This window comes from Arvicanthis niloticus, chromosome 4 (assembly GCF_011762505.2).
Source record: "Arvicanthis niloticus isolate mArvNil1 chromosome 4, mArvNil1.pat.X, whole genome shotgun sequence".
NCBI classification, from domain to species: domain Eukaryota; kingdom Metazoa; phylum Chordata; class Mammalia; order Rodentia; family Muridae; genus Arvicanthis; species Arvicanthis niloticus.
The window spans coordinates 6,819,816-6,839,141 of NC_047661.1; the positions used below are offsets into that span (position 1 = coordinate 6,819,816).

Consider the following 19,326-nt stretch of genomic DNA (forward strand, 5'->3'; position numbering starts at 1 on the left):
CTTTTAAAAACAGCTTTAGTACTTCCTGGTTTCTTCCCTCTGCTTCTGCCACCCTCATAAAACTTAGTGTTTTTAAATTTCCTGCTTTATTTTATTGAAAATGTAAAACTCAGTTTAGTCTATCCTAGTATATATGTATGTTAGGTACTTAGTAATCCTAGTAATAGTGTGAAGAGAAATTTCACTTAGCTGCTGAGATTTGGAACTGGGAACTCTTTTTTTCCCTTCATCTTGCTTATCAAATCTGCTTTGTGCCTACCTCACTGAAATGTGTTTTTATGGAGAGTCTCTAATTTATAGTCCTCTTTTGTCTTTGTCTCATTCTGATCCCCTGGGGCATTCAGAGCAGATATGTTTTTGCTTGAACCGTACTTGTACTTATTCACCTTCTGGTTTCTAAGTCTTTTTAGTTGTTTTAAGATACTAGATTAGCTTTACCGGCTGGATATGAAGGTCTAGAATTCAGTGTTCCCAGTTTGATTCATAACTTTCTGTCATTTGTGAGTGATGGAAGCCCTGACAAGAGAGTGATGAAGTTACAAATAGGTCTATCTGAAAAGGTACTGCAAGTGGCCGGTTAAGACAGTGGGAAGCCTCTTGTCAGCATGTCATGTAGCGGGTTCTCATTAAGGACTTTCTTAAACCAAAATGCTGAATGCCAGTCAGCTGTAAGCCGTGCCGGGGAGGGACTGCAGAGTGCTGATAAAGCTGTCTGTTTGAACTGTGTTCTCTTAAATAGATAGTAGAGTTATTAATACTTAATAAGCATTGATTGGGTATAGTTGATCTAAGTATTTAGATGTGTATCAGTGGTGCTTTATTAAGTTAGTACAATGAACACACTTTATTTGTTTTATTTTGTCAGATTAGGAGGCTGAGGCCCAGAAGACAGCATTGTTATTTGAATTCTAGCAGATTGGTTTCAGGTCTCGGGAGTTTATCGTGTGTATTATATTGGCCACTTTTTACTTTTTTGACTATCCAAAACACTGCCACTGTCACTAGTAGTGTATAATGTTTCTTAAGGTAGTGTTGTAGTAGCTTTGTACGCCCTAACTTCAGGAGTTGTCCCTCCAGGCGGTGTATTGTGTAATTGTTACGCGAGCAGGATTGACAGCTGGCTGTGCCCTCACAGCTAAAGTGACAGAATGTACAAGTCTAACTTTAAAACGTATGCTCTTCACCAGGAGACTTGATGGCATTGTTTCAGATTGGATATGTAGTTTTCTTTGATTACTCATTCTTCTTTTCGGTACTGAATATTTCTTTGAAAAAGAATTAGTCAGTTTTGCCTGTTGCTAAATCTTGACTTAGTTGAGAGCAAGCAGTGACTTAAAGAGAAAGCTTTTATTTTGGCTTTCTGCTTCAGAGGTGTCAGTCCATTATGGTGGGGACTAGAGAGTGGAGCAGAGCAATATCAGGATAAACAAGAGGCAAACATGAGAGGACCGGAAACGGTCAGGGCGAGATGTATCTATTTCCCAAAGGTTAAAGTTTCTAGACCTCAAGTGTCATTCTTGCAGCTGGAGATCTGGAGTTTAGCACATGAACAATGGCGAATGTTTCATATTTAAGTAATAACAAGAAGCGGCACTCACCTTTAAAAAGAAAATGTACTGTTTTTGTTCTATTTTGTTGATTTTTGTTGTTGTTGTTCTATTTTCTGATTGTGTTTTTAAATGTCTTCCTATTTATTTATAATCCTTTATGACTAATTTTTGTTTTCTTAGTTGCGTTTCTTTTCATATGGTTTTGTCAGTGGTTTTAGTGTGTGGTGGTTTGAATGAAAATGGCCCTAATAGGCTCATAGGAAGTGGCCCTGCTGGGAAGTTTGGCCTTGTTGGAATTGGTGTGGTATTGTTGAAGAAAGTCACTGGGATTGGGCTTTGAGGTTTGAGATGTGTGTCCAGTGTGGCACTCTCTTCTAGCTATTTGCCTATTTGGATGTAGAACTTTGATCTATCTCAACAACACCATGTCTGCTTTCTGCTTTGATGACAATAGACTAAACCTCTGAACTGTAAGCCAGCCCCAGTTAAATGCGTGTTTTTTTTTGTTTTTTCAGCTGTCGTGGTCATGGTGTCTCTTCATAGCAATAAAACACTAACTAAGACAATGTGTGACTTTTTTTTTTATATATATATATATCTCTGATGGCTTCCTGTTCTTTGTTATACTCGGGTTTGTCTTTGATCTCTTGTATTGATGTGTTATATTGTATAAAGTCTCTTTGTCTTTGCTAGGAATTCTTACTGTTTAGTGAGAGTTGTTTTATTGAGTAATGTTAAGTTGTGGAGGTAGGTGCTCACAGTTATAATTTTTATGTGTTCTATAGTAACTTCCTGGAGATTTTTCTTTCACTACCTTCTTTGCTCTTGGCTGGTTATTCAATATTTGACTATTTTGAGTTCTTTCTGGGCTAGCTGTTTGTCCAGAGTCATATATAGGTCCAGGTCATGAAGAAATAGCCATTTTTTTTTTATTATACATAGGAGTCAAGTTACATGTAAATTTTTCTAGGTTTTATATGTGTTTATGTAACAGAGATCAGAAACATAATTACTTACAAAATTGATTACTGTGCCACAATACCCCCCACACTGTGCATGTGTGTGTTTGTATAAATTGGACTTGAATATTGAAGTCATCATGCATGCACCCTATTTCTGTTTTTACATAAGAGAGATAAACTTTCCTTCCAGTATGTATGTACCACTTATTTTGAAGAACCAGCTGAGGTCTGTAGGTCATGCATATTGACATCTTCCTAGCTGACTTTTTTCTTGGTTTCATTAAAGGTAAGGTTGCTTTTGTTTTTGTTGTTGAGATATTCATAATTTTTGGCATTTTATTTCTAGGTATTTCAATGATGGGACTGTCTTTGCACACTATGCAGATGTCGTGGGTCTTCTGCTTAGATTGCGGCAGATTTGCTGCCATACTCTTCTTCTGACAAACGATATCTCTTCAAGTGACCCCTCCAGTAAGGATATGGGATTAGATCATACCATTGTATTTCCTAAATATTTCAGTTAGAAGAACGGGTTTTTATACATCTTGAATTTGGTCCATGACTTTGCTATACCTTGCTTTAAGATTTTTTTAAAATTACATTTTTATTCTATGTGTTCGTATATGAATAGCATGGGTTCATGGATCTGTGTGGGAGATTAGAGCATAACTTGCAAGAATCAGTTCTTTCTGCACCTTGTTAATTCTGGAGATTGAATTCATGTTGTCAAGCATGGTGGCAGGTGTCCTTATTTGCTGAGCTATCTTGCTGGCTCCAAGAATTTTTTATGAATGAAATGGAAGTATGATATCAATGTAGAAGAACATTCAAACTGGTTCTCTCTTGTATGCTGTTAGCATGGCAGATGTTATTTTATTAGGTGCTTAAGTGAGATGCCTATTGCACCTTCAGAAGTTTGCTTAGAATACCAAATTTATGGTATGCTTTTTGCAAATGCCAGAATAAAGATGGAAGACAATTAAGCAGAGTTTCCTTATATAAGATAAACTATTCTAGTCACATTATTTTGTTCTGAAACTAACTTTTGAGTGTTTTTTTTTTTTTTTCTAGGAAATGATACACCTGAAGAAGTGAGAAAGATGTTAATAGAGAAGATGAAGTTAATTCTGAGCTCTGGTTCAGATGAAGAATGTGCAGTTTGCCTGGACTCACTGACATTGCCTGTGATAACACGTTGTGCACATGTGTTTTGTAAACCTTGTATTTGCCAGGTCATTGAGTGTGAGCAGGTTAGTTTGTTGTTCAGTATGGAGTCAGTGTTTGATGGAGTGATTTACCTTCCTTTGGTATAATAAAAACCCAACTAAGTTCCAGAGATGATAAGGTGTTGCATTCTTGAATTTAATAATTCACCTTTTATGGTTAATTATTTTAGCATTCTAATACACAATGTATTTATTATAAATTAAACAGCACTACTTTTTGGAGACATTATGTTTTAGTAATTCTAGTTCTACATTTCAGATCCTTGTGTTCAATTAAATATATTAATAGAGACAAAATTTAAATTTTATAGTAGCCATATTTTTTGAAAAGTAAAAAAGCAACATGTTTAATTTAGTCTAATATATTTAAAACACTTATTAATATATAACTTTTTTTCTTAAACAAAGTTTAAAAATCTGATGGTATTCTACTTTTTTTTTGTAAGGAGATGTGAAAGTCTTTATTGGATATTTTATTTACATTTCAGATGCCATCCCCTTTCCCCATTTCCCCTCCCTAGAAAACCCCTATCACATCCTCCCTTTTCCTTTTTGATTTTATACTATTTTTTTAAATGTTAATCAAAGGTGTTATAAGTTTGGTAATGCTCAATAATAAGATGCCCATACAATCAGCAGTGTAACCCAATACCCAGCCTAGATATACCAACTACCTTTGACTGGCAGAGACACTCAAACAACCGCCTCCATATTCCCCCTTCCTCTTGTCACCTAGCTCCTCCTCTCCTTCTTCTCCTCCTCTCCTTATTCCTCCTCTTCCTCTCATTACTCCCTCTATCTTAGCTCCTCCTACATATCACCCTTCCTATTAAAATAAAACTTTTCTCTTAAAATACAATTAGAGCATAACTATACCAATTTGTGTCAGTAAGGTACAAGATAGACCTAATACCCAGTCCATCATTTTGTTGACGAACCAGAACCTCTGTCATTCCTCCTAACTAAAATACTTAGTTCTGAACCTGGCTTTTTTTTCTTGGCTTTAGAATGAATGTCAGCTGAAAACCATCTTCTCAAATCTTTTCTCTCCAAGTAAATAGCCAGGATTGGCTATGAGACTAGAAGTCTTCAACCCCGTCAGAAATCCAGAATGACTGAGGTTCAAGCAGGTCTGCTCAGCTTGCTTGATGAGTAGATACACCAAGGCTGTGTATTCTGCAATATACAATTCTCAAAACAAATTTTAGTGTCAAGATAATTGTTTGTTTGAATTCTGGAATCTAGTCTTCTGGTGGCCTGCCTCTGTCATGTCTAATCCATATAATTCTGGGAGTTTTTATGAGGGTGTGCTCCCACCATCTTCCCATTCCTTCCTCCCTGCTCTCGAATTTCCCAACACTAGGGAGTCCAGGTACCAAGGCCATCCACTTCCACTGATGCCTAACCCCTTACCCCATCCCCCCTCCTCCAATTACTATGAGGGTGTGCTCCCACTATCCTCCCATTCCTGCCTCCCTGCTCTTGGAATTTCCCAACACTAGGGAATCCAAATTTTTAGGCACCAAACCCATCCACTTCCACTGATGCCTGGCAAACTACCTTCAACTACCTCTACAGATGGAGCCACGAGTCCCTCCCTTTGTGTTCTTGGGCTGGAAATTTTAGAATGGCTACTCCAGCTTGTTTTTTTAGGACCATTTGCTTGAAAAATTGTTTTCCAGCCTTTTACTCTAAGGTAAAGTCTGTCTTTGTCACAGAGGCAGGTTTCCTGTATGCAACAAAATGCTGGGTCCTGTTTACATATCCAGTCCATTAGCCTATGTGTTTTAATTGGGGGATTGAGTCCATTGATGTTAGGAGATATTAAGGAAGAGTGATTGTTGCTTCCTGTTATTTTTGTTATTAGAGGTGGAATCTTTGTGTGGCTATCTTCTTTTGGATTTATTGGAAGAGGATTACTTTCTTGCTCTTTCTAGGGTATAATTTCCCTCCTTGTATTGAAGCTTTCCTGCTATTATCCTTTGTAATGCTGGGTTTGTGGAAAGACATTGTCTAAATTTGGTTTTGTTGTGGAATATCTTGGTTTCTCCATCTGTGGTAATTGATAGTTTTGCTGGGTATAGTAGCCTGGGCTGGCATTTGTGATCTCTTAGGGTCTGTATGACATCTGTCCAGCATCTTCTAGCTTTTATAGTATCTGGTGAGAAGTCTGCTGTAATTCTGATAGGTCTGCCTTTATATGTTACTTGGCCATTTCCCTTACTGCATTCAATATTGTTTCTTTGTTTTATGCATCTGGTGTTTTGATTATTATGTGCCAGGAGGTATTTCTTTTCTGGTCTAGTCTACTTGGTGTTCTGTAGGCATCTTGTATGTTTATGGGCATCTCGTTCTTTAGATTAGGGAAGTTTTCTTGTGTAATTTTGTTGAAGATATTTATTGGCCCTTTAAGTAGGAAATAGGTATTCTACTTTTTATCACCCTAATCTGGCTCAGCTGTGTCTCAGTGATGATCTTTCTGATTAACACATATAGCTCATACTGTGTTGAATAAAGTAGGGTAAACTAGGGCTAGATTCTTTTGTGGAAAAATAATATTTTAAGCAATCTGCCAGCTAATGCAAATTCAAAATAGTCTTAAATGTTGTATACTATATATGTGAGGAAATGCACAAATTACACTTATAGGCTTGATTATGAAGTAATCACAGCTGTGTGGACTACTATCCCTGTCTCTGCCCATCATTTACCTTTCCCTGCTGAGAGGTGGTCCTTTGTATAGATTTTTAATGTAGTTTTGTTTTTAGTATCTTTTTCTTGCAATGATATTGAGTATCTAGTTAAGGTAAGCTCTCACTTTGTTAGATCCTGCTTTGAATGAACCTGTAGTATTTGAGAGATACAGACTTCTCACGCTGATATAAGCTTTATAAAGTATAAGTGGTTCTCCATTTTTCCTAATGCTGCAGCTCTCTAATTCAGTTCCTCATGTTGTGCTGACCCCCAACCATAAAATTATTTTGCGGCGACTTCATAACTGCAATTTTGCTAGTTATGAATATTAATATAAATATCTGATGTGTAACACCCCAAGGGGTCATGATCCACAAGGTGAGAACCGCTACATTAAGACATTTTTTCTTTTGAAGTGTTCTTTGTGTTTTTACTGTATTATAGTTAAGAGCAAGAAATTATTGTTGGGAGCCGACTTTAGTAGAAAGCGGCTAGATCAACTTTGCAGCCATCTGGAACCATATACCCTGATGAAAGACTTGGTTGTCAAAAGCCTATAACAGCTGAAGCACACTCTGATAAATATATTGTTTATCCCACATAGCTTGTTTTGCTGTTTAGTGACCTCAGCTGTATGGTGCACGTGGTGCAAGTGTTTTCACCTGTGTTCTCCTGCTTGTGTATATAAATACCTCAGAGTTCCCTTCAATAGAAGAGACTTGAGAGAGACTTGAGAAAATAGAAGAGAGACTTGATAAAGAAGAGACTTGATCAGACCCTGTCTTGTCTCCATTCTTCGCATCACTTGCCCAACACTCTCTCTTGACCAGAACACTTAGCTCAACCAAAGCATTGAGGCAAAGCGTTGAGGCAGAGTAAAGGGTGTCAACAAATTATCACCTTTTACTTAGTAGCAGATGATACTCAGTGTTCTGAGCTTCTGCATTTAGTCAGGATTACACTCATTTGCTCTGTCCTTTACAACAACATGTCTCTTACAACATGAGGACATGTTTGTTTGTTTGGAGTTCAGGTACAGGTTGAAGTCCAGTAAATGAATATGACAAAAAGCCTGAATAAAATAAGGAGTGTAGCCAGGCGGTGGTGGTGCACCCCTTTAATCCCAGCACTTGGGAGGCAGAGGCAGGCGGATTTCTGAGTTCGAGGCCAGCCTGATCTACAGAGTGAGTTCCAGGACAGCCAGGACTACACAGAGAAACCCTGTCTGGAAAACAACCAAAAAAAAAAAAAAAAAAAAAAAAAAAAAAAGAAAAGAGTTTAGAGCTTTCTATTCATGACAATAAGTTTAGGTAAATTTATATTTCTGTTATATAAGTGTGGTTCATTCTTTGTTCCTTTGTATATAGCCACATGCCAAGTGTCCTCTATGCAGAAGTAAAATAAATGGAGATAATTTACTAGAATGTTCTCCAGAAGAATTGGCCAGTACCATTGACAAAAAGTCCAGCATGGAATGGTCGTCCAGCTCAAAGGTAAAACTCCATATGTGTAAATACTCTAATGTTTTATATTTAATGAGTAAATGTCATAATGAAATAATAATTTCAACTTTAATTTTAATGCTATCATCTCATATTCTTTTAGTTGTACTGGCTTTTGTTTACATTTAATGTTGACTTTCAGTTGGAAAAGGAAGGTATTTGAATTATTATGAGGATTTTTTCAGTCTTTTGCTTTTATTTTTGCCTTTTAGTTAAATTATATAAAACCCTCTCAATGAAAAACATTGGAGATTTGTTCAATGAATCCTACATTATGTGAGCCCTATTAAAGTTAGCTTGTGCAAACAAATTGTTAAAAACTAGAGTGTCTGGACGTATCTTACCAATTCAGATAGAATCTAATGAATACAATATTTTCTCTTTTTTTTCAGATTAATGCTCTAATCAATGCTTTGAATGAATTACGGAAAGAAAATCCCAACATAAAAAGTTTGGTTGTTTCTCAGTTTTCCTTATTCCTGTCTTTAATAGAAACAGCGCTTGAGTAAGTTTAACAAGCACTTTTACCTCACACAGAAAGATTTTGTACGTGTATTGTGTGATAGCTCCCCAAATGTTTTAATGTTTTACCAGTTTAATCATTTTGTCTATTTAAAATGATAGTTGGTATAACAACCAAACTTCTCCTGAGTATAAGATTTTAAAATTAAGTCTAAATTAGTCAGGAAATAGTTGAGTTAGTACCTGGCACATGGCTAGATGCTCAGTAGACATTTGCTTTACCAGGAAATGAATTATTGAATGAATGTGTACTTCACTTGGAAGCTGTTTAGTTAGCTTGTGCAGGCCCTTGGGTTTGACTGATCCTTAGTATCACAGGAATAAATTATGAGTGAATTTGGTTTAACTAATATTTGTTAACTATGTAATATTTCTCATAGTATGTTATTTGTTTTCTTTTCCCCGTTAGAGCCTCGGGATTTGTGTTTACTCGCTTAGATGGTTCCATGCTTCATAGTAGAAGAGGTGAAATAGCTGATTGTTTTCAAACCACAGAAGCAGGATCTCCTACTGTAATGCTGCTGTCCTTAAAATCAGGTGGACTTGGCTTGAATCTCTGTACAGCGTCTCGAGTGTTCTTAATGGACCCGGTAAGTACTTATGTAAGTTTTCAAAATGTTATTACAACCAAACAAAACAGGAAAAGAAACAAAACCTGTTTGAGAGATGCCTTTTTAGTCACAATTGTGGAAGGTAACACTATCCTTACTTGCAGATGAGGAAACTGACACACAGAAACGTAAACGGTTCCCACATTCACACGGTAATCTGTAAAACTAGTCAGGTTCTGTGTTCTTAAGTATGGTTCTGTGCATTTCAACTCTTTTGAATACATAAAACATGACTATTGTAATGCTTTTAAGATTCAGTAAGCAGCAAATCATCAGCTCTCAACTTTGTGTTGTATGATAAGGCATTGGGAATCTGTTTATAAATCAGATATTGACTCTTGTCATGGTCATACCTCATACTTGCCTAAATATCAGGTCAAATACAAATTTATGCCTCTCTCTTGAGATGTAGAAGTTTCTGAAGGAGACCTAAAAAGTACATTTTAGACATGTATCCTAGTTGATTTAGGCTCAGTTTTCCATGAATATATTCTTGGTAAGTTTCCCTGGCTGATAGCATGTACTTAATGTGGTTGTGTAATGAAGGCCCTAGAAATATTTTGGATTTCTGGTAGCTATACCAGATATATATTGTTCTCTTACTGTTCCTGGATATAGTACAGGCAATAGAAAAAATTGATTTCATCTATTGGTATCATAATCTCATGAAATGTCAAGGGTGTTGACGGGCCAGTCCAAGGATGGCTGTCCACTGCTCCCAGGAGCAGACAGCAGAGAACTGGACAAAGGGACAGTGCTTATATAGGATTTCTGAGGGTGTGGGGCTTCTCAGGACAGACATTTTCAAAGTGAGTATTGTTGGTGAGATTTCGAGTCCTGAGCTTGAGGGAGCTCAGGGATTGATGTGATTTTCCGCTCAGAGATTGGTGATTTTTTTTCATCTCCTTTTCTCTGCATCGGGCCCATAGAGTGGGAAGTCCTTCCCCATGGCAGCCAGCTTTTGCTGAGGCACCATGTCTGTGGGGCTTCTGGGTGGGGGTAAGGCTGGAGAGGAGGCACTGCCACTGTGGACAGCTCCTGTGGGAAAGCTCCTGCAGTGGCATTACACTAAAGCTGTAGGCTGAGGCAGGAAAGGTTTTGCCACTGTGGACAGCTCCTCATGCTGACTGTAGGTTGCTTCAGGAAAGGTGTTGGCATTGTGAAAGGCTCCTGAGGGGTAGCTCCCACTGCCACTGGAATGGCTGTTTACCACCATGGACAGCTCCTGTGGGACATTCTACTGCAGCAGTCATAGGCTGGGACAGGAGGAGGGGCTGGCTTTTGTGAGGTATCGGGTTTTGTGGTGTGCTGCTCAGGGGCTAAAGATATAAGCATGTATGTATATGTGTATATAAATACAACCTGTACACTGTCATTTGTGGGTATGAAAGGATGACCATTTGGTATTGGATAACCAGTTGGTGTGGTCTTTGAGGAAGACTGTTTGTCCTACTCAGCGTTCCTTAGTGGACTGTAGTTTGTTGTGTCTGCTTGGAGCACCTTGGGCTTTCCTCATACACATCAGCATGTCAGAAGCTAAAGTCTCACCAGCGTCTGTGTAAACATTGAACGAGGATGACAACCATAGATATGCTGTCATTTTGAAGCCATCTGGCTGCTCCTGAGGAACTCTTTAGCTGGGTGTTCTTTTGCTGTATCACATCATTTTCTTGAGCTTAAGGCAGAACTTAGGTACTTTTAAAGTACAAGTTTTTCAAATCCAGCTGATTTCAAACAAACACACATGGTTGTATCAACAAGTCTGAAACAGCCTTTAGGACTTGTGACTACTATTGAAACTGCTTTGTAGTTCATCAGTAGGGAAAAGCAGGAAATATATCAAGAAAACCAATGCTCAGCAAAAGAGGAAAACCTTTTTAAATGGGGGCACAAGAATGGCATTGTTTGTGTGGTCATTTACATCACCAGAGAGGGTGCATAACTTCATTTTACACTGGAAAGCCACAAAGTTTCTGACCAATTGGCAGGTCTTATGTTGTTCCTGCCATACCTCTCAGGCTTTTGTTGGGCACAGGTTGGACATGTCTGTCTAAGATGCCCTAAAATTTGGATCTGTTTGAGTACTGTCACAAACTCCAGAAAGTTTTAGATGTTTGGTTTTGGATTATGGATCTATGCAAACATTCCAGAATCTGAAAAACTGAACTTTAAAACACACAGGTCGTAAACATTTTAGGTAAGCTTCTCAGCCACTGTTGAAATGGGTAGAATGCAGTCTGTGGGGAAAGCTGACTGTCTTCATAGTGCTGGAGAAATAGCTGTCTTCCAGGTACATTTGCAATATCAGTGTTTGAATTCATTAGAGAAGGGGGCATACAGACATACTGGGATGAAGGACTAGTGCAGAAACGTGCACAGTAGCGCAGGAGTAATGCAGTTTTGTCCTCGTTAGGCCTGGAATCCTGCTGCAGAAGATCAGTGCTTTGAACGATGCCATCAACTTGGCCAGACACAAGAGATTATCATCACAAAAGTGAGTTTTTAAAGTTACTTAAGATTGTTTGCTTTTTAAAAACAACACAGGCAATATATGAATACATTACTGCCATGATTGAAGTAGAATGCGGAGAAAATGTAAAACTCATTTTGTCTCCTTTGTAGTTTCATTTTCAAAGATTTTTTTTCCTCTGTAGTTACATAGGTCTTATTTGTGTATATATCTCAACATGAAAAATTGAAAGAAAACGATCCTTGGGGAGCTGGAATTGTTATTGAATGACTTCCAGTTGACTTCAGTGTAGACCATGTAGTGCTCCTGGGAGCGTTGCTCACAGTTAGAACGTATCTAACCTATAGAAGGCCTCGAGTTCGATTCCCAGCATTACAAAACAAAAAGCAAACAATAAGCCTTTATGTTTATCATGTATGCAGTGGTGTAAGTGCATGTGATCATAAGTGAATGAACATGCATCAGTTTGCATTTGCCTTAAAAATAGGCCTTAAATATATTTCGTATGTCTGCTGCTTGTGGTTGTATTTTCCTGCTGTGAACTACGTGTTCATTTCTTCTTTGCTTTTGCCTCTAGTGCAAAGAAAGTCTTACAGCATCAAGGACTTTATTTTTCATTTTGATTTTAGTTGTATGTGTGTTGAAAATGGTTTATCCCCAGCTCTTATCTGTCAACTTTTTGAGCCTTTTTGTCAAGAGATTTTAAAGTTCTGTGATTTCAGATTTTTATTTTTATTTAAATATGTTATTCTAATGCCTTTTTTCCTGTAGTTACAGAGCAGTGAGCATTATGAGAACCCTTTACCTTTTAAGATATCAAAGCATTCTTTGTTTATTAGTTTTTAATGTCTTAGTACTTGTGGCCTTATTTGCATTTTAAAATGGTCAGTCTGTATGATCCTTCTGGAAGATACTGTGCTTTGTGAAATGTTCCTACATTTATTCCCTTTTCAAACGAAGAGGCTATTGTTCTGTCACGTTTTGTGTTTTTGGAGATTTTTTTGCTTTGAAGAAGTTCATAGACTTCTACTAGTAGCAGATACGTATACGGGTCTATTTCTAGTCCATTCGCTTGTTCTCTTTCCGTGATATCTTCTGTTCTCAGAATAATTCTTTATAATTATGATCTTGTTTTACAAAGTATGTTTGTGTTGGGAACTGAAGAGATGGCTCAGCAGGTAAGAGTGCTTACAACTGTTTTAGGCGACCAAACCTTGGTTCACATCACCCATGTCAGGCAGCTCACAGCCACCTGTAACTCCAGCTCCAGAGGATCATCTAACACCCTCTTCTTGCCCTCCTCCCTCCCTCCCTCCCTCCCTCCCTCCCTCCCTCCCTCCCTCCCTCTCTCTCTCTCTCTCTCTCTGTCTCTCAATCTCTCTCTCTCTCTCTCTCTCTCTCTCTCTCTCTCTCTCTCTCTCTCTCACACACACACACACACACAAATAACTTCGGGGAAAAAAGCATGTGTGTGTGCACGCAAGCATGTACCTATGGAGTCCAGAGGACAACCTAGGGTGCTGTCTCTCAAGCACCATGTACTTTCTTTCAAGTTGGGGTTTTTCTGGCTTGGAGCTTACCAAATAGGCTAGGCTGGCCAGCCAGTGAATCCTACAGATTTGCACGCCTTCACCTCTCCAGTACTGCTTATAGAAGTATATTGAACAATGCTTGGCTTTTTTTTTTTTTTTTAAGAGGGCCGGCATTTTATTAAAGATGTTGGTTCTAACCACTTTTCTTTTTTTTTTTTATTGGATATTATATTTACATTTCAAATTTTATCCCCTTACCCCATTCCCCCCACCACCCAGGAGCTCCTTATCCCATCCCCCCTCCTCCTGTTTCTATGAGGGTGTGCCCCCACCCCCCCCCCACTCCTATTATTCCCTCAGATTCCCCCCAACTCAGTGTTCAGCCTTCATGGGACCAAAGATCTCCTCTCCCACCTATGCCCAACAAAGCCATCCTCCCCTATATATACAGCTGGAGTCATGTGTCCCTCCCTATGTGCTCCTAGGCTGGTGGTTTAGACCCTGGAGAACTCTGGTTGGTTGGTATTGTTGCTCTCCTCTTGGGGCCACAAACCCTTCCAGCTCCTTCAGTCTTCTCTCTAACTTCTCCAGTGGGAACCCTTGATCAGATCAATGGTTAGCTGTGAGTATCTGCTTCTGGGTATGTCAATCTCTGGAGGACCTCTAAGGAGACAGCTATGTCAGGCTCCTGTCAGCATGCACTTCCTGTCATCCATATCAGCGTCTAGTTTTGGTGACTGCACATGGAATGAATACCCAGGTGGAATGGTCTCCAGACAGCCTCCCCTTCAGTTTCTGTCCCACACTTTGTCTCCATATTTGCTCCCTTTGGTATTTTGTTACTCCTTCTAAGTAAGACCTAGGCATCCATACTTGTTCTTGCTTCTTCATGAGCTTCATGTGGTCTGTTAGTTGAATCTTTGTTATTTCCTAAGAAATTTCTAGTAGAGATCATGAATAAAACTTGGATGTGTATTTTATTCCTAGGTGAGAACTTTGTTATTACTTTTCAAGATTCTTATCAGAAATGTTGAATTTATCAAGAGTTTCTTGATGTGTTGCTACATTGATATGTACCTTCTTATGTACCTAGACTTTGTGGGAACTTCATTTGACTCTTGATAATACTGAGTTCATTTTGCTAATAGTCTAGCTACAGGGACACCTATATAATTTGTATTTGTGATGTTCTTGTGTGATGATTGTGAGGAGTGTGTAAGTTCTGTGCTGAAATGGGAGTGTTTTGAAAAACCAGTGTAGTCCGGCTAACTACCTGAACCGCCCGCCATGTTCCCACACTAGAAGCGGCCAGAGGTCAAGAGCACCCCACAAGATGTTACTGTGGCAGCTGGTTCTGATGATCAGCTCCATAGAGACCATGGCCCAAAGCATAGATCTTGGGCCAACACTGTCACCTTTATGGTTCTCTTCTAAGCCCCAGACAATACCCGCCATGCTTGCAGTTCCCATTAGAATGAAGACTCTTAATGCTTAAAGATTATCTAATGGATTTATATATCAACAAATACTTAATACACAAGATGCCCAACCAATTAAAGTTATTACCCAATATCTAACCTTTTGATAGAAATTGCTACCCAGGACTGCTAGAGATCCATGGTTCTTCCTCCGTGTCTCTTCCTCTCTCCCCTCTCTTTCCTCTTCCCCCTCGTTTTCCTCCCAACTCTTCACTCTTCCTACCTCTTCTAATGCCCAATCACCAAGCTCCACTGCAAATACAACACAACAGGAAAATATCCTGCCACGCTATGCTTCCGCCATGCAGATTCTTTGTATGAAACAGTGACACTGGTTGAGAAGGGAAGTCATGGTTAGCTGTAAATATCCTCACTGCATGTTGAGAAAAGGAAATTAAATTATATGCATACCCACAAATATGTATGTATAAGTAATCATTTCACTTTTAAAATGTGGGTGCACTTTTGAAATGTGGGTACACCCGAAGTAGAAGTCCTTTTAAAGGTGTATGTTTCTGTTTTCACCGTGCCTCTTGTGCTTTCTTTCTGACTTTAGTGTGCAGTGTTGTTAGCATGTTCATCCTTGTGTGGCTTAGGGAAAGGCAGTTTTCTTAGTAAAGGTTTCTTAAGAGCATTAAAAAACTTCATTTTGTTACCTGAAAAGTTCTTAACCATTATTTTAAACTTAACATTTAACTTATTTTTTTCTTTTTGAAGTTCATTGTGAAGGATTCTGTTGAAGAAAATATGTTGAAAATACAAAACACGAAAAGAGAGCTTGCAGCTGGAGCCTTTGGATCGAAGAAAATAAACTCTACTGAAATGAAACAAGCTAAAATCAATGAAATCAAAACTTTAATTGATCTGTAATTTGTGGGTTTTTTCTGAGGTCAGTTTGAACAGATACTTAAGTTTTACAGATGAAAAATACAGATTTAAGAATGAGATCTAGGGGTGGAGAGGTAGCTCAGTAGTTAGAGCACTGGCTGCTCTTCCAGAGGTCCTGAGTTCAATTCCCAGTAACCACATGGTGGCTCACAACCCTCTGTAATGGGATCTGATGCCCTCTTCTGGTGTGTCTGAAAACAGCTATAGTGTACTCACATACTTAAATAAATAAATAAATAAATAAATAAATAAATAAATAGATAGATAAATAGATAGATAGAATGAGATCTAGAGAATACATTCCATGTGTTATATTATAAAGTGGTGTTACTGACACATCTCTTTTTTTTTTTTATGGTACTTCAAATAGCAGTAACTTTCATTGTAAACTGAAAGATGTTTTCATAGAAGTTCCTTTGCTGTCCAGCTTTTCATGCCTTTGCTGAGCATTTTCCTACATTTCCCATGTGTTCCACAAAGCCTGTGGTTGATGATTCAGTGGATCCACAGTCCTTGTAAATTATTAACAAATGTATACAGACTATAAGAAAGATTTATTTTATGTTCAAAAACTATAGTTGCATCCATAACGAAACCTTGAGTAAAAGACCAAAGTTCAGAAAACAAGTTAATTGCAATTTTTTCTTTGTTGAGATATGACATATATGTGACTTGTATGTGTTCAGAGAAAATTTAGAGAACAAAAAAAGCATTGTGTGTTCATTTTTGTGAAGTGGTACATTCATTATTTAAATGTGATAGAGGCACAAGGTGTAAACAGTATGTAGGGGTGAGGGAACCAGTTTTACCGTGTTTGTTTTGAATGCTTTAATTTAAATAGATATTTTTATAAGTGCTGATTTATGTTGGTTTTTTTTTTTTTTTTTTTTTTTTTTTTTTTTGGAAATAACATTATGAGTTTAAACATGAGAGGTGTGATAATCAGGATGGAAGTAGGGCTGGATGACCTCTAAAGTTGTTTCAACCCTTAAAGACTAAAGCTTAATCCTGAATATAACAATGCCTTTGTGAGTTTAGAATCAGAATTTAATTTTGGAATTTTACTAATTCATCTGTTCATTTTTTAAAACCCTTTTATTGGGTAGTTGATGACTATGACTCATATTTAAAATAAATATTTAAAATAAGCAGTTAGGGTAGATTAAAATAGCTTTATTTTCCTGTGGTTTTTTGTTGTTGTTGTTGTTTGTTTTTGACTTCAGAAACAAGATGACTAGGAAAAATCTTAATGGTTTATGGTACAGACTGAAGAACAACTGAGATTTTATTTATGCTACAAGAGACTTGATTAAAAGAAATACACTTCTAAAGTGTATACTACATATCTTACTCACTAAATCCTCTCCAACCTGTTATTCTTCCGAGGGACCAGGATTAGCCAGTACTCATCCTCTCAGTTCCTTGTCTCATGGCGGCCAGGCCAGGCAGGAGGAATGTTCAGGTCTGGAAGACTTCTTTCTGTAGGGGTGAAAGTGGAACAACTGGGATTGGCCTGCTAGGGTTAGGAACCCACAGGAGAGTTTTCACCTTGTAGGATGACTATCACACACAAATCAAGTCTCATGCATGGCATTAGAATTCTTTAGTTCCCATACACAGTGAAATTAAGTATAAAATGGTTATGGCCCAAATAAACATGAAACCCAGTTTAATGACAAAGAAACTGAGGTTCAGAAGTGAAGGCTATGTGCTTCTTACCCATAAACCTACAGAGCTATGCTTTAGAACGTTAAGAACAATTAAATTTGGTGTTAATAAAAAAAGTTAATTCTAAGATATATAAACCACTGGAATGAAGAATTTTATGCTGTGCTGCTTTAGTACTTAGAAATGTACTGAAAATATTATATTTCAAATTGTGTTTCCAACTAGATGTTTCTGTAAATTAAAAAAATCAATAAAAAATCAATAAAAAAATCTAAAAAATTACCTTTTTTGGTGTCATTTAGTGACTATTTTCCTTTTTATTTAACCTTTAACAGACAAAAGCATCTCATTTCTATAAATATGTTTATAACACAGTTTTTCATTGAATCATTTAAAAACAACTTATAATTTACTCATTCACATTTAGTTTTTTTTATTTTTTTATATTTTATTTACATTTCAGATGCCATCCACTTTCCCCATTTCCCCTCCCTAGAAAACCCCTATCCCATGCCCCCTTTTCCTTTTTGCTTTTATACATTTTTTTAAAATGTTAATCAAAGGCTTTATAAGTTTGGTAATGCTCAATCAGAAGTGTAACCCAATACCCAACCTAGATATATAAACTATCTTTGACTGGTGGAGAAACGTGAACAACTGCCTCCATATCCCCAATCTCTTTATCTCTCTTTCTTTCTCTAATCACCTAGCTTCACCCTTCCTGTTAAAATAAAACTTTTCTCTCAAAATGCAATTAGAGCATAATTATTCCTAATTGTACCAGTGAGGTACAAGATAGTCCTAATATCCAGTCCATCATTTTGTTGACAAACCAGAACCTCTGTCATCTCTCCTAAATAAAAGACTTAGTTCTGAACCTGGCTTTTTTTCTTGGCTTTAGAATGAATGTCAGCTGAAAACCATCCACTCAGATGTTTTCTCTCAAAGTAAATAGCCAGTATTGGCTATGAGACTATAGGTGTTCAACCCTGTCAGAAATCCAGAATGACTAAGTTAACTGAAATTATGGGAAGCACAAAGCATAGCTTCTAAAACTTAGCCAATTTATAGAGACCGATGAACACCTGGAAAGCCCCTATACTACCGAACGTTGGAGCATCAAATCTTCAGCCTTCTGGCCCAGAATCATCTGACAGACCTTAGTGATGCAGAATTATTAAGGGCTGATTACTCTGTCTAGGCAGATATAATCAGATATAATCTGCAAGTGTGTCCTTTTCTGGACAGTAATTTGTCTGTAAATGGAAAGAGGCAATTCTTGCCTAGTGGCTGTCACCACACAACTGGCGTAACTCCAAGGATGCTCAATTTCTTCTTAGAATCCACGACAGGAAGCTGTCAGGAGCAGAATGGACATTAATATAGAAATATTTGTAACGTCAATTCTGTGGACTTCTGACATTTTGAAAACCAACTATCCATGTAAGGTAACCTGGACTGTTGTCTGTTAACTCCTCTCAGCTATTTCTAAATAAAATATGGAAAACACCCTAACAATAAACTCAAAGCCATGAATTTGCTATAGTCCCTTAACTCATAGGCTAGCCATCCTAAATCAGTTAAAAAAGTTAAAGAAGGCTGGGCAATGGTGGACTAACCACCTTAGTCCCCAAGCCCAGGTAATAGGGGCACTGAAGCTTTAACTTCTTCAAGTTGATTAAGGGTGTTGAGATATTAGAAGAGGGGTGGTGGGAAGAGGGGTGGTTGGAAGAGTAAATTGATAAGCCTCTGACGCTGTGTCTTCACTGCATTCAGATGGAATTCTAGGACATTGGAGGTTTGGGCAGGTCTGCTCAGTATGCTTGATGAGTAGATACACCAAGGCTGTGTGTTCTGCAATATACAATTCTCAGAACAAGTTTTAGTATCAAGAAAAAAACATTTTTTTTCTAGAGGGCTGACATTTTATTAAAGATGTTGGTTCTAACAACTTTTTTTCCCTTTTTAAAATTGGCTGTAATATTTACATTTCAAATTTTATCCCCTTATCCCATTCCCCCCACCACCCAGGAACCCTTTATCCCATCCCCCCTCCTTGTGCTTCTATGAGGGTGTGATTTTCCAGTTTCTGTGATGCTGTTTCCATTAACATAAACTGCCTCCTAAATTTCTAAATCCTTCCTTTTGTGTTATTAAATCTCCTATTTTTCTTTTTTTTTCTTTTTTCTCCTTTTTCCCCCTTTTTTTATCTCTCTCTTTTTT

At 37.7% G+C, this 19,326-nt stretch overlaps 1 protein-coding gene across 2 annotated transcripts in view; it reads left to right on the top strand.

Moving 5' to 3' along the window:
• The window catches only part of Hltf (helicase like transcription factor), a 56,949-nt gene extending 39,564 nt beyond the window's left edge, over nt 1–17,385 (top strand). For both annotated transcript variants that reach the window (XM_034499993.2, XM_034499994.2), the window contains exons 17-23: nt 2,859–2,983; nt 3,584–3,762; nt 7,800–7,925; nt 8,327–8,439; nt 8,866–9,046; nt 11,481–11,561; nt 15,265–17,385. In XM_034499993.2, the coding sequence (XP_034355884.1) occupies nt 2,859–2,983; nt 3,584–3,762; nt 7,800–7,925; nt 8,327–8,439; nt 8,866–9,046; nt 11,481–11,561; nt 15,265–15,417 (958 nt within the window). In that variant the 3' untranslated portion in view covers nt 15,418–17,385. The remainder of the gene's footprint in view (nt 1–2,858; nt 2,984–3,583; nt 3,763–7,799; nt 7,926–8,326; nt 8,440–8,865; nt 9,047–11,480; nt 11,562–15,264) is intronic.
• The last annotated feature ends 1,941 nt before the right edge of the window (nt 17,386–19,326 follow it).